Consider the following 14,286-nt stretch of genomic DNA (forward strand, 5'->3'; position numbering starts at 1 on the left):
TAAAAGAAAACTCTGAGTACGTCTGGCACTTCATCAGTGCGTCTGTTACATCTGTTTCCGAAAAGATTCAAGTCAAGGTAGAGATTTGTTGAAATGCCTTGAAATGCCTCAGTTTTTGGGCCTAATTTTTGGGTCCAATCCGTTTTGGTTATTTGGTTGTATATATATATATCTTATATCCATTCTGTACAAAATATCTGATACATTCCGAACCCTAAAAAAATCTGATTTTCCCCAAATTTGTTCTTGTTTGTTCTTCCGTTCCGCTGCATTTGTTTTAACATCTGAACATATAACTATATTTGATATAAATTCGTGACATACCTGCATTTCAATTCTCAAAATCCTATGGCATGCCTTACTTTATAATGGTGTTTAATTACTTAAGTTCTTAAACAATCAATGATATTTTTTTTTCCAAACGAAAGCATATTCATTTCCAGAAACTAGTTACACTGTATGAGCAACTGCTCTTACATCTGTTTTGGCTAAATACATAAGCCATGTTGGAAAGAACTCCAACCAACATATTTCATCCTTCAAGCTTATGGCAAATTTTACCAGCTTATGAGACACACAATTACCCTCCCGTCTTACAAAGGAGAAGTAACATTCTTCAAAACCTCGGCTTAACAATAGAATATCAGCTAGGATAGTACCTGTAATTGGGTCTTCAGCATTCCTATCCTTAAGCTTATCCACCATCAGTTTACAATATGATTGAATCTCCACCTTGTTCCAGCCCCTCTGCTTTGCCTTGATAACAGCTTCTCTAATGGCTAATGCTTCCTTCACTGTTGGGTTCCCTTCCCTCCCTGCCCCTCCTGCCCAAACTCCTACTGCCGCCCCATCCTCCTTTCTAGCCACCACTCCCCAACCTATTCTCCTAAACTTCTGCTCCACAGCTGCATCAGAGTTTAGCTTGATAACCCCCAGAGGGGGTGGATGCCAACTATTCAATTTCGTCACTCGGTGTTCCCTATTAGCATCTGTTTTGGCCTCCCCATCTCTTGCTTCATTGTATTCCACCCACTCATGCATTGCCTTGTTTACAGTTCTTCCAGGACAGTTTCTAACTCCATTAAACTGAATTTGGTTTCTATCCTTCCATATCTGCCAAAGGATATTTACTGTCAATACAATGTGAGTCTTCCCCTCAGGTCTCCTCTCAACATCCATCAAGCCATTCCACCAATGCCAGAACTTGTGCCTGAATTCATTTAGCCCATCCCAGTTAATTGGAGCTGCTTTCCATATATACTCAATATGGCTGCAAAAGAAGAACATGTGTTCTATCGTTTCTGTCATTTTCCCATAGCATCTACACCTGTCCTCCCCTAGACCTGTTCTCCTTTTAATAACCTCATTAACTGGTAAGACCTCATGCAAACACTTCCAAATAAAATGCTTCAGCTTACACTTCATGTTTAGATTCCATAATAACTTCCACGCCTTGGAGTTAGGGGCATTTCTGCTATTGCTAGCTTCTTGCCTCTGCTTTACCTGGCTCTCCTCCCTCATGTCTCTTGCCAACATATACCCAGTCTTCACAGAGTACTGACCAGATTTGGTAAGTGGCCACACCAGTTTATCCTTCCCCGCACATACACTTATAGGAATATCTTCAATCTTCCTGCACTTTTCATCACTGAAGATAGATCCTAACAGCTTTCTATTCCATTTACCATTTTGAATCAGTTCGTGTACCCTTCGAACTGTACAATCCACTGGCTTGCTGGTTCTCACCATGCCTGATCCTCTACCTGGTATCCATCTATCAGTCCATATGTTGATTGTTTTTCCATCCCCTACCCTCTTCCTAACACCACTCTCCAATACCTCTCTTGCACTCATGATACTCTTCCAAAACCATGAATCCCCTGCCCTTATTCTTACTCTCCAAATGGACTCACCTTTGAAATATTTTCCTCTCAGTACCTTGCTCATCAACAGATTTGGATTAGTCAGGATTCTCCACAACATCTTAGCTAACATAGCACTATTGAAGTCCTGCAAATCTCTAAAGCCTAAGCCTCCTTTTCCTTTAATGTCAGCCAGCTTCTTCCACTCCACCCAATGAATTTTCTTCTTGTCTTCACCATCCCCCCACCAGAACCGAGCCATTTCCTTACTTATTTCTTTACACAAACTCTTAGGCAGTCTACAGCAATTCATAGCATATGCAGGCATAACTAAAATTACTGATTTCAACATCACTTCCTTACCAGCTTGGCTTAGCAATTTTTCTTTCCATCCTTTAAGTCTGCTTATTACCCTCTCCTTGATGTAGCTAAATACCTGTCTCTTGGATCGACCTATAACCATTGGTAGACCCAGATACTTACTCTGTTTCACCTGCTGCATTCCCCCCAATATCCTCAGAATTTCTACCTTCTTCTCCTCCATCATGTTTTTGCTAAAGAAGACAGAAGATTTATCAAGGTTGATCATCTGTCCCGAGACTTCTTCATAGATTTTCAAAATCTACTTCACTAAACAATCAATGATATCAAAATCATAAAACTTGTACCGTACAATAGGATGCTCTTCGCATCATGATCAAGAGTTTAGCAATTAATCTCCGTTATGTCACAATTAAATTCAATTTCATAGCTAGGGGTGAAATTGCAAAGCATTTGGTTAATCGGATGTTCGAACAAATTTAATTAATTAAATTTAATATGAATTTAGTTCAGTCAAATAGATTTCGTTATGGTCTTGGTAAAAACAAAATTATGAGAGTGCTTAATTAGTTTGAAAGTAACTCTGAGTTCTTGATTTTTTATTTTAACTGGTATAATACACACACACGTACAATATGTTACACATGTTCACTTCACGTTATTGTGGATATTTAATATTCTTAATTACTACTTTCTTTTATTCTTTTTTCCATCATCTCTTCACTTTCCTTCTTTCTTTTTCTTGATCACTTGCATTTTGTGAAATTATTTTTCATATTTCCAATAGTTTGCTTTACTTGCTTTTTCATATTTGTAATTATTTTTCATTAATATCAATTTCATAATATATATGACTAACATCTAACAGGGATTTATGCCTTTCCAATTTGACAATTATTTGGTTCAAAAAACTTTAAAAAGATTTGTTTTATTGCATGGCAATTTTTGGGGACCAATTAATTTTGCTTCAGGCCCACAACTTCCTTGCTAAGCGTGTTGTGAGGGTTACACAGCGGCCTTGTTTAAATTGTGCTTTTTTGCAAAAAAGATTTTTACATTTTTCGTAAATATATATTTTTTAATTATCTTTCTTATCTCGTATACATCAAATCGTTATGTTACATTTTTTTATAAAGCTCCTAAAAATAGCAATGCAAATGGAGCCCTTCCAGCCACAAATCAAATGAGTTTTGATGTCATTTTCTGTGTGAATTCCTTCTTTTGACATGTATCCACTTCGTATGGTTGGATCTTCCCGCTATAGACCGATCCGGTAGCATAGTTTTTTTGCTCAATCACTTAAGCTATCATGTTAGAGATCAATAATCAGAGGCTTACAAACTTTCGTAATTTTTCAGTTTAGCATTGTCCCTTAAAACAGCTATCATATTTGAACAGCTATATAACAAAACAAAACGCTCATTATAAATACCGGCCTCCTCCACATTCCAAAAATACTCAACCACCTTCATGTATTTGCTGCTATTTGTACAACTTTTCTGTGATTAAATAAAATTCCCTTCCTCGTTAAAATAAATGAAAGAAAATATGAAGGCGAAATTAAATTGATCTAATTGATAATATGTCTTTATCACTAGATGCCTCCTCAGATATTCTCAAAAACTTCCATACTCTAACTATATATCATTTTTTTAACATAATACTACTTCTTGAACAATTACTAGCATTTCTTTTTGTAATTTGAATTACAATTACATTGCATTGCAGCTGGAATCTAACACTTAAATGAGTGGCTTACAAGTTTTCGTATTGCACTAATTTTCTTTTGTAAACCAATAATCAAAACTTAAAACTTATGCAATTGGCTTTAGTGATTATCACTCCCTTGATTATGGGGTTTTGGTTCCGCCAATGATCACAATAATTTGCATAGTGAGTTCTTGCTAGTAGTTATTGAGTGACTTCCACGCCTTTGCTCATTATAAATACCGGCCCCCTCCACATTCCAAACACACTCAACCTCCACATTCTGCCATCTTCTGCCACCTCCACCACCCCCACTGCTCCCACAAAATGGAAAGCTTTTCTCCCAACTGGGCTACTTGTGCACTCGTGTGGGTTGCAACGGTGGTTATTATCACCCAACTCTCGAAGCATTTCCATCAGAAAAAACTCAACCTCCCACCAGGTCCAAGGCAATGGCCAATAATCGGAAACTTAAACCTCATTGGCACCCTTCCTCATCGCTCACTCCATCAACTCTCCCTAACATATGGCCCCCTAATGCACCTTCAGTTCGGCTCCTTCCCTGACAGGTTGTCGAAGCCTGTGCAATAATAAATACCTGCTCAAACTAAAAGTGATTTCTGTAGATAGCGGTGAGCAGGATCGAATCCACAGGGACTGGGAGTAATTGTTTCTTTTCAAGTTCACAGTGACAAGGGGGGTGTTTTTATGCAGAAAGTGACAATCAAATAAATGCAAATAAAATCTAAGAAGCTACTAAAAATTAAATAACAAATTATCACAATCAAATGAATGATAATTAAGGATCTAGCCAAGGAATAACTTCAGCAATGGTTCACCTAATTGATCATCGATAAGCAAAGGCAATTCCAATTATTTACTAATAAATAGGTTATAACTGCCAAACAAGCGATGACAGTCAACCCCTCCTTACTGTGTCGATGATTAAGGTACGCCCGTTAATCACTGCTCTAATTGAGAAATAATCTTAGGTACGCCCGTAGAATTTAATTCCCCAATTGCCTTACGTATTAGAGGAGCCCTATTCTAACCAAATAACACACTACCAGGGTTATTTTAGATTAGCCTGCGTATCCCCCTGACACGAATCTAATCGTGTCAGTTGTCACTATTTTGAGGTAATTAAACAATTACGGATTTAACGCCCCAATTGACAATAGATTACCCAATCAATTAATTATCCGGATCCAAGACAATCAACGAATTAAATAACCATAAGCATAGTAATTAGAGAATACACGAATACCAATAAATAAAAGGGAGAAATTAAATTAAATCGATCTCACAATTTTTAGGCGAACCAGAGCCTTCGTTGCTCCTTGACTAGATTTGGAAAATTAGTTCATAGTTGATGAACTAAACCCACAGGAAATTGAAGTAGGAGCTGCGGCCATTGATTAGAAAATTGGGCAATGCAATTCACCCGAAGGAATAAAGCAAAGTAAAGTAACAATGGATGATTTAGTCTTCAGTGCTCCTGACTCACGTAGAGGTAGCCACAAAATATTCCAAGAAAAGTCAAAAGCTCTCCACTACAAGACGAAGGAGACCCAATGGTCAAAGGAAAAGCTAAACTATAAAAATGGAAGAAACTAAGAAGGAAGCCAGCTCCCTCTGTGCGGCGGCTTTGTGCGGCGCCCTCCCTTGCGGAGAGGACTCCGGAGGAATAAGAAGCTCTCCACTTCAGCCCTGCGTTCCTCCTTTTAATGCTGCCATCTGCGAATTACCAAAAAAGACTTGTATCTCCTTATTCCAGAAATGCCCTCGATTGCCTGCTATGTGAACTCTTTCTCGATAACTGTCAAATTGGCCTTTATTGTGACATTTTTGTTCTACTCCCTGAAATAAATGTAAATTACGAAAAGTGAGTAGAATCTAATAATTAATTCACATTGGGTTAAGTAATAGGAAAAATTAATAATAAAATTAACTATCAAATTGCAACCTATCAATTTCCCCCACACCTAAACCATGCTTGTCCTCAAGCATAAGAAAAGTAAACAAGCACCAATATTTGATAATGGTCATTGCTCTATCCAACAAATTGCCAAGGTACCAAGAAAAATAATAATCAAGAATCAATGGTCAAGTCCAAGAAACATCACTCCGGTTAGCTTCTAAACCACAAACTCCTCTAATTTTAGGTTAACTAATCTAAGAAAAAGGAATGACGCATAACATTTATCAGTAAATGGTCCAACTATTAACCAAAATCTTCAACATTAAATCCATAATTCGGCAAGCTGACTTTTATTACACACTAACACAACCTTCACTTGTTTTTTCTACTTTTTTTTTTTTTTTTTTTGCGATTCTTTTTTTGTTTTTCAATAGTAACAAAAGACTTAGTCGCTAGCCATTTGAGCCTTTTGACGCGAACTCCAACATTGGCCAGATGAAGGAGCCCGGTTACTCAGCTTCTATCGCCACGTGACCACGTACTCATAGAAATTACTACTTTTTGACGCGAGAATCAACACTTTTAGGTGCAGATCCCCGGTTACTCAGTAGTAACTAATAGCGGAGTACAGTCCAATTTATTCATAGCTAAAAATCACAAAAACTTAATATAACAAAAGAACCAAAAGAAAACTTGCATCAGCTAGCCTCATTTCAAACATGGAGAACTAAAGTTAATAACCGGACCAATTCACATGAAAATGCCAATAATCATTCCCTATGCCTAGGAAAGTTAACCAAAAATTATAAGAGTAAAACAATCATCGATATTCACCAAAGAGATGTTTTTGAATTCAACCACATTAACTTGATACCCTTTTATTATTAAAACTTGGCAAAAGCAGAAATAGAGGCAATAATCCAACATCAAACCTTGGCATGCACTTACGAGCCAATCACTAAAAAAAAAAAAAAAAGAAAAAAAAAAAGAAAAAGAAAATGAACGAAAGACACTAGCACCATAACTGCTCCCCCCCCACACCTAAATCCTACATTGTCCTCAATGGAGGTAATAAAGTAATGAAAGTGAAGAGGACAACGAAACTTCCCTGTTGAACAGCTAAGGGATAGGAGGAAACAGTGGAGGGAAACCGAGTTCTGAGACATCCTTGCCACTTGGCGGGTGATGTTCGTCATTTGCTCATCTACGTTGTGAACCTGTGCTTGTAAGTGGCGTCATTCACCATTGACGCCAATTATCACCCCAAACAACAAAAGACAGAATATCCAACAATGATAGCAACCAACAAATGCAAATCCATAGTCACTGGCGTTCCCCAACTCAATAGTCAAATGCAAAAGCAAACACGGGCACCCAAGCCCAAATATGGTCAACAAAGCAACAGTTGCACTCCAAAATCAACAACCAGAAACTATTATCAATAACTGGAAACTAGCAAAGTCACGTCAATAAGCACAGGGACTACCCAATTCAGTTAGTCAACAAGCAAACTTGGGCCATCCACACTCTCAACAAATGCATTCTAAAATTTCAACAAATGCCTCCACCAGTCAAACCATAACAACTGCCCCAATAATATGCTAAATTCAGCAATAGAAGTGTAGAAAATTAGCAATAGCAACACAGTCACACGGTCTTGGCAATTGATCAAATATCCAACCAACTAGAGTTAACAAGTTCCAGATAAAATATTCCAATAATAGCACCTAAAGACTCAACAAATGCCCCCAGAAATTTTAACAAATGTTATAGCAGATCAAAGCAATGGTAGAGCAATAGCCCCAAGTATGTACTAAGCCACCAGGTGGGAACCCCGGCCACCGAAGTCACAGACAATGGTCTCCAGAAGTGCAATATTAACCAATCACTAAGATGCCCCCAACAATTAAACGAAATTCTATCACCCCCAACAAGCTAGGTAAGCAGCACAGGCTCCCAATTCAACAAATAACAGTAGGACTGATTAACTCAAAGTCCCAACAAAGAGCTCAAGGAAACGAGCAATTGACATCGACCGACAGAGTACTTGAAAGCAAAGCAATCAACTAAGAATGTCGCACTCAACCCAATAAACCCTGTGGTGCTCAAATGGGTAATTAACAACAATCCCAATAGCAGGGAACTCCTCCAAATAATGCCAATCAATTTAAGCAGATAATGCAGCCACGGAGTTTTCCAATCCAGCCAAGCAATTAAGTCCAAGAAATAGTGCTGGAAACAATTGGGTATAAGTGTTCTAGGGGTGAATACCTCCACCTGTTATGGAAGAGGGATAGCGCGTGGCCGTGGTGGCGAGTGGCTGTGGCTGCTGGCGGACAGAGTGAGAGAGCAGGGGGAGAAAGCAGCAGACAGGGGAAAAGGGCTGCGGCCTCCGTGTGCAGAGCAGCAGCGGCGGCTGAGAAGCTGAGTCGCTCGCAAGGGGCTGCTGGATAGATCGACGGGCAGCGGCTGGCGTGCGTCCGTGGCTTTGGGAGGCAGCGGCGGCGGCACAGAGGATGGGCCGCGGCTGGCTGGGGTCGCGGGCGTGCGGCCAGTAGCAGACAGTAGAGGCGAAGCGAGCTGCCCGCGCTTGCGGGAGTGGAAGGCGGCTGTGTGGACGGCGCTGTCTGGCGGGCGGCGATGCGGGCTGGTGGATGTCCGCTAGACGGCGGCGGTGGACCAGAGAGGCATCGGGCCCGCGCGAGAGCTTTGGGTCTCGGGCAAGGCGGAACGGCGTCGCGCGGTCTGGTCGAGGAAGAAAAGAGCTGGCAGCGTGGGCGGTGCGTGCGACGGCAGGCTGCGGCAGTCGCGGCGAGCTTGGGCTTGGGCTTCGTGAGCAGATGGTGGTGCCGCGCCGCGATGGGGCTGCTGGTAGGAGCCGCGGAGTGGTGGAGGTGGTCGCGAGATGGTGCGAAGATGAAAGAAAGGAGGTAGAGCTGGTGGCGGTAGCTGTGGGCGGCAGCAGACCAGAGATTCGGTGGAGCTGGAGCCGAGGTGGAGAAGAAAGAAAGAAAAGAGAAAGAAAGAAGAAAAAAAGAAAGAAAGAAGAAAGAAAAGAAGAAAAAGAAAAAGAGAGAAATTGCTGTTTGTTGTTTTTTTTTTTCAAAAATGTTTCTTTTCTTTTTTTTCTTCCAATTATGAGGCTCTTTGAGCCACGGAAATAATTTTCCTTTTTCAAAATTTTTTTTTTTTCTTCTTCTTTTTTTTTTTTTTTTTTAAATTTGAAAACTAAAGCTACGGTGATAAGCAATGTTTAAATTTTTTTTTTTTTTTAATCCTTACCTTTCCCGCGAACGTGACGCGGGCACGTCAAGAGAACAAGAGAGCTCCCAGAAGTTTCTGATCGTGAGCTTCCTGCACGTCACCACGCGGGCACGTCATGAGAGCAAGAGAGCTCCCAGAAGTTTCTGATCCTGAGCTTCCTGCTCGTCATCACGCGGGCGCGTCATGACTGAAGGTCACCTACAAGTCAGCAAAAACGAAAATTAACACCCAAAATCAGTCAAATTCAAAGAAAATAGATTTAAACTAAGACACGAAACCAATCAAGCAATTAAAAGAAACAATTGGGTTGCCTCCCAATGAGCGCCTTTCTTTAATGTCTTTGGCTAGACATGCTATGCTTGTTCACGGGGGATAAAATCTTGTGGCTCGTTTCAATGCTTCATCTTCAATATGATCCTGGTAACCCTCATAGATGGAGTAATCTTTGAGCACACGAGTTACGGGCTTCCATGGACTAGTAAATGGCGCTAAACAAGTCAACAATGATCTGCATTCTCCACTCACTCCTCCATCACACGCATTCATTGGTTCAAGATATTTTGCCATCTCCACTCTTAACTTATTCCTGTCATGAAATTTTAAATTTTCTGGTATAATAAAATCAATTTCAGTAACAGGAGTTGAAGAATAGGAGTCAGGAAAATATTGATTAAGGAGTGGAGAAGATGTCACCGCATTTGGAGATTGTTCACTGGAATCGTTCACTTGAATGAGTTGATCCTGGAGTCTCATTTCTTGCACTTCAGCTTCCTTTTCAACTGCATCTTTAAATCCGTTTTCTTGAAACTCTTGCAGTTCCATGTCATTTGGCCGGACAATTGCACTCTCATCTTCTTCTAGATCAACAATGGTTTCCGAGGGCAATTCTTCCCTTTGAGAAGCCAATCGATTCACTCTGGATGTCAATAGACATAGTTGATCTGCCAGATAATTCATTGCATCCTTCATCATCTCATCCTCCATTTGTGTCTCCTGTTGGAATTGGTATGTGTTAGTAGCTATTGGTTCAACTATTTCTTCAGGATACATACCTGACATAGATGACGATTCTTGAGACTCATACTGCTGAAAATTCATTGGCCCCGTTGAATAATTATAATTGGAGTTTTCCCACCATCCTTGATCATACCCGTATGGATTAGGGTCATACCACGTTTGAGACCAGGGTGAAAAATCTCCGTAATTATTGAATGGGACACTCTGATTATCTTGATATTCGGGGCACATACCTGTTGAATGATCCCTGGCATAACAAATTTTACAGGTTGCAGCAGCCATTCTTTTTCTAATAGAGTTTACTGCCTCTGCATATGCAGACTCAGCAATAAAACTAGTCACATCGCATTTTCCGGAAAGAAAATCCAGTATTTCACCAAAATACGAAGTGTTAGAAGCCATAAAAAAAATAAGAGAAAAAAAAAATGAATTAAAAATGAAAACAAGGTGAACTCAAAAAGAAACAAATTAATCTGACACCAGTCCCCGGCAACGGCGCCAAAAATTGACAGGTTGTCGAAGCCTGTGCAATAATAAATACCTGCTCAAACTAAAAGTGATTTCTGTAGATAGCGGTGAGCAGGATCGAATCCACAGGCATTGGGAGTAATTGTTTCTTTTCAAGTTCACAGTGACAAGGGGGGTGTTTTTATGCAGAAAGTGACAATCAAATAAATGCAAATAAAATCTAAGAAGCTACTAAAAATTAAATAACAAATTACCAAAATCAAATGAATGATAATTAAGGATCTAGCCAAGGAATAACTTCAGCAATGGTTCACCTAATTGATCATCGATAAGCAAAGGCAATTCCAATTATTTACTAATAAATAGGTTATAACTGCCAAACAAGCGATGACAGTCAACCCCTCCTTACTGTGTCGATGATTAAGGTACGCCCGTTAATTACTGCTCTAATTGAGAAATAATCTTAGGTACGCCCGTAGAATTTAATTCCCCAATTGCCTTACGTATTAGAGGAGCCCTATTCTAACCAAATAACACACTACCAGGGTTATTTTAGATTAGCCTGCGTATCCCCCTGACACGAATCTAATCGTGTCAGTTGTCACTATTTTGAGGTAATTAAACAATTACGGATTTAACGCCCCAATTGACAATAGATTACCCAATCAATTAATTATCCGGATCCAAGACAATCAACGAATTAAATAATCATAAGCATAGTAATTAGAGAATACACGAATACCAATAAATAAAAGGGAGAAATTAAATTAAATCGATCTCACAATTTTTAGGCGAACCAGAGCCTTCGTTGCTCCTTGACTAGATTTGGAAAATTAGTTCATAGTTGATGAACTAAACCCACAGGAAATTGAAGTAGGAGCTGCGGCCATTGATTAGAAAATTGGGCAATGCAATTCACCCGAAGGAATAAAGCAAAGTAAAGTAACAATGGATGATTTAGTCTTCAGTGCTCCTGACTCACGTAGAGGTAGCCACAAAATATTCCAAGAAAAGTCAAAAGCTCTCCACTACAAGACGAAGGAGACCCAACGGTCAAAGGAAAAGCTAAACTATAAAAATGGAAGAAACTAAGAAGGAAGCCAGCTCCCTCTGTGCGGCGGCTTTGTGCGGCGCCCTCCCTTGCGGAGAGGACTCCGGAGGAATAAGAAGCTCTCCACTTCAGCCCTGCGTTCCTCCTTTTAATGCTGCCATCTGCGAATTACCAAAAAAGACTTGTATCTCCTTATTCCAGAAATGCCCTCGATTGCCTGCTATGTGAACTCTTTCTCGATAACTGTCAAATTGGCCTTTATTGTGACATTTTTGTTCTACTCCCTGAAATAAATGTAAATTACGAAAAGTGAGTAGAATCTAATAATTAATTCACATTGGGTTAAGTAATAGGAAAAATTAATAATAAAATTAACTATCAAATTGCAACCTATCATTCCCGGTTGTCGTTGGCTCCTCTGTGGAGATGGCCAAAGTTTTCCTCAAAACCATGGACCTCACATTTGCAGGGAGGCCTAAAACTGCTGCCGGAAAATATACCACTTATAATTACTCCGACCTGCTTTGGTCCCCTTACGGACCATACTGCTGCCAGGCACGTAAGATTTTCCTTACGGAATTATTCAGTGCAAAAAGACTCGAATCATACGAACATATTCGGGTGGAAGAAATGAATTCACTTCTGCTGCAGCTATTCAAATCATCGGGCAAGCCTGTCGTTTTGAAAGATTATCTTTCAACAGGGAGTTTGAACGTGATTAGCAGGATGGTCCTGGGGAAAACATACATTGATGAGTCTGAGAACTCAATTGTCACGCCCGAAGAGTTCAGGCAAATGATGGACGAGCTTTTTTTGCTGACTGGTGTGTTTAACATTGGTGATTTCATACCTTGGATCGATTTCTTGGATTTGCAAGGGTATATCAAGAGGATGAAAATCTTGAGCAAGAAATTTGATAGGTTTCTGGAGCATGTTCTCGATGAGCATAATGCCCAAAGGAAGGACGAAACTAATTGCGTCAGCAAGGACTTGGTGGACGTCCTTCTGGGCCTTGCAGATGATCCCACTTTGGAGGTGAAGCTAGAGAGGCGTGGAGTCAAGGCATTGACTCTGGTATATGTTACTTACAAACTGCATAACGCATGCTGTCAACTTTTAAACGACTGAAAACTTGACAAAAAATAGTCAGTGATCTTTTGAACTTGAATACTCCCCAAAATTTTCTTTGCTACTGAAAACTTGAAAGTAGTCAGGATCTTTGGAGTTTGAGGAAAATTTTTCAGTGGAGGCAGAATTAACAAGAAAATTCTTTTTAATCCTTCTAAAAGAAGTTGCTTTTGATAAAGGTACTCAAACAAGTAAGACATTGTTGACCATGTACATTCAATTTGCAACTTAAAAAGTTTGTGGGTAAAGTCAGTTTGCAAGTCAAGAAGTTGATTAGAACTTGAGTTTTGCTGATAAGTTGGTTCTATTCATTTGTTTAGTTTTTGCCAAATTATTATAATATCCATGATAGTGAGATTTATTTCACATTCCAGAGGGAAGCACAAATAATAATTCTTAAGAAATTCCAAGCCTATTGTAAGCAATTTTTTTGGTGCCATGCTTCTGCAAGAAATAGCCACTTTTTTTGCAATTTTTTTTAGGTTATTCTCTAAGCACGGTTTTTAACTAATTTTTATTTTTTTTATTACGTTGTCATCCAGATATCACATCCACAACATTGAGAAATAATAAGTTTAAGAACTTAAATAACTGGACTAAGTTTCTTGCTGCACTTTGCGTAATGATTGAACTCTAGGACCTACTTGTTGCTGGAACCGAAACCTCGGCGATTACAATAGAATGGGCCATTTCGGAGCTACTGAAAAATCCAGAAATATTCGACAAGGCAGCCGAAGAACTCGACTGTGTTATTGGTCAGAATCGATGGGTGAAAGAGAAGGACATGCCAAATCTTCCTTACATAGAGGCTATTGTTAAAGAAACAATGCGTATGCACCCCGTCGCATTGCTAGCGCCAAGATGTGCTCGCGAAGATTGCAAAGTTGCAGGGTACGATATTCAAAAGGGAACCCGAGTCGCCGTCAATGTTTGGTCAATTGGGAGGGACCCCGAATTGTGGGAGAAGCCAGAGGAATTTTGGCCCGACAGATTCATGGGAAAGGACATTGACTTCAAAGGGCAAGACTGTAAGTTCCTGCCATTTGGTGCTGGAAGAAGAATGTGCCCAGCGTACAGTTTAGGCCTCAAGGTTGTCCAATCTAGTTTGGCCAATCTTTTACATGGATACAGATGGAAGTTACCAAATGACATGAAACCTGAGGACCTGGACATGGAAGAAAGATTCGGCATTACTACACCAAGAAAGATCCCACTTGTTGCCATTGTTGAGCCTCGGCTTCCTCGTAATCTTTATTCACTATGATTCACTACGTGTATGTTTGATCTCCCAGTATCATCATTATCAACTTGTGTTCAAATAAATCAGCCCTGCAAGTTTAGAATTTGTAGCTGCACTTATATGTGTTTGCCAATTGCCACAACGCTACAAACCCTTGCAGTAGGTGCATGGCATATGCGAAATCACTGAGATTTTTATAGCTATTGAAGTCCAAATTTGTGCGCAATTGTGTGAAACTGTGAATATGCACACCCCTGATGTTCCAAATACAATCTATAACATTCTGACGCTAATTTAAATCTGCAAT

General features: G+C 39.8%; 1 protein-coding gene across 1 annotated transcript; it reads left to right on the forward strand.

Moving 5' to 3' along the window:
- The first annotated feature begins 4,217 nt into the window (after positions 1 to 4,217).
- On the forward strand, positions 4,218 to 14,062 carry LOC113700597 (trimethyltridecatetraene synthase-like). Its single transcript, XM_072059888.1, has 3 exons — positions 4,218 to 4,444; positions 12,004 to 12,685; positions 13,377 to 14,062. The coding sequence occupies exons 1-3, from the start codon at positions 4,218 to 4,220 to the stop codon at positions 14,001 to 14,003; spliced, it is 1,536 nt and encodes a 511-aa protein (XP_071915989.1). The 3' UTR covers positions 14,004 to 14,062.
- The last annotated feature ends 224 nt before the right edge of the window (positions 14,063 to 14,286 follow it).

This window comes from Coffea arabica, chromosome 7e (assembly GCF_036785885.1).
Source record: "Coffea arabica cultivar ET-39 chromosome 7e, Coffea Arabica ET-39 HiFi, whole genome shotgun sequence".
NCBI lineage: Eukaryota > Viridiplantae > Streptophyta > Magnoliopsida > Gentianales > Rubiaceae > Coffea > Coffea arabica.

Excerpts from the sequence above, each read along its gene's own strand:
- LOC113700597 (XM_072059888.1), top strand. The coding sequence starts at position 4,218 with ATGGAAAGCTTTTCTCCCAACTGGGCTACTTGTGCACTCGTGTGGGTT. Across the intron at positions 4,445-12,003 it reads CTAATGCACCTTCAGTTCGG|ATCATTCCCGGTTGTCGTTG; the intron begins CTCCTTCCCTGA and ends AAATTGCAACCT. Across the intron at positions 12,686-13,376 it reads GAGTCAAGGCATTGACTCTG|GACCTACTTGTTGCTGGAAC; the intron begins GTATATGTTACT and ends ATTGAACTCTAG.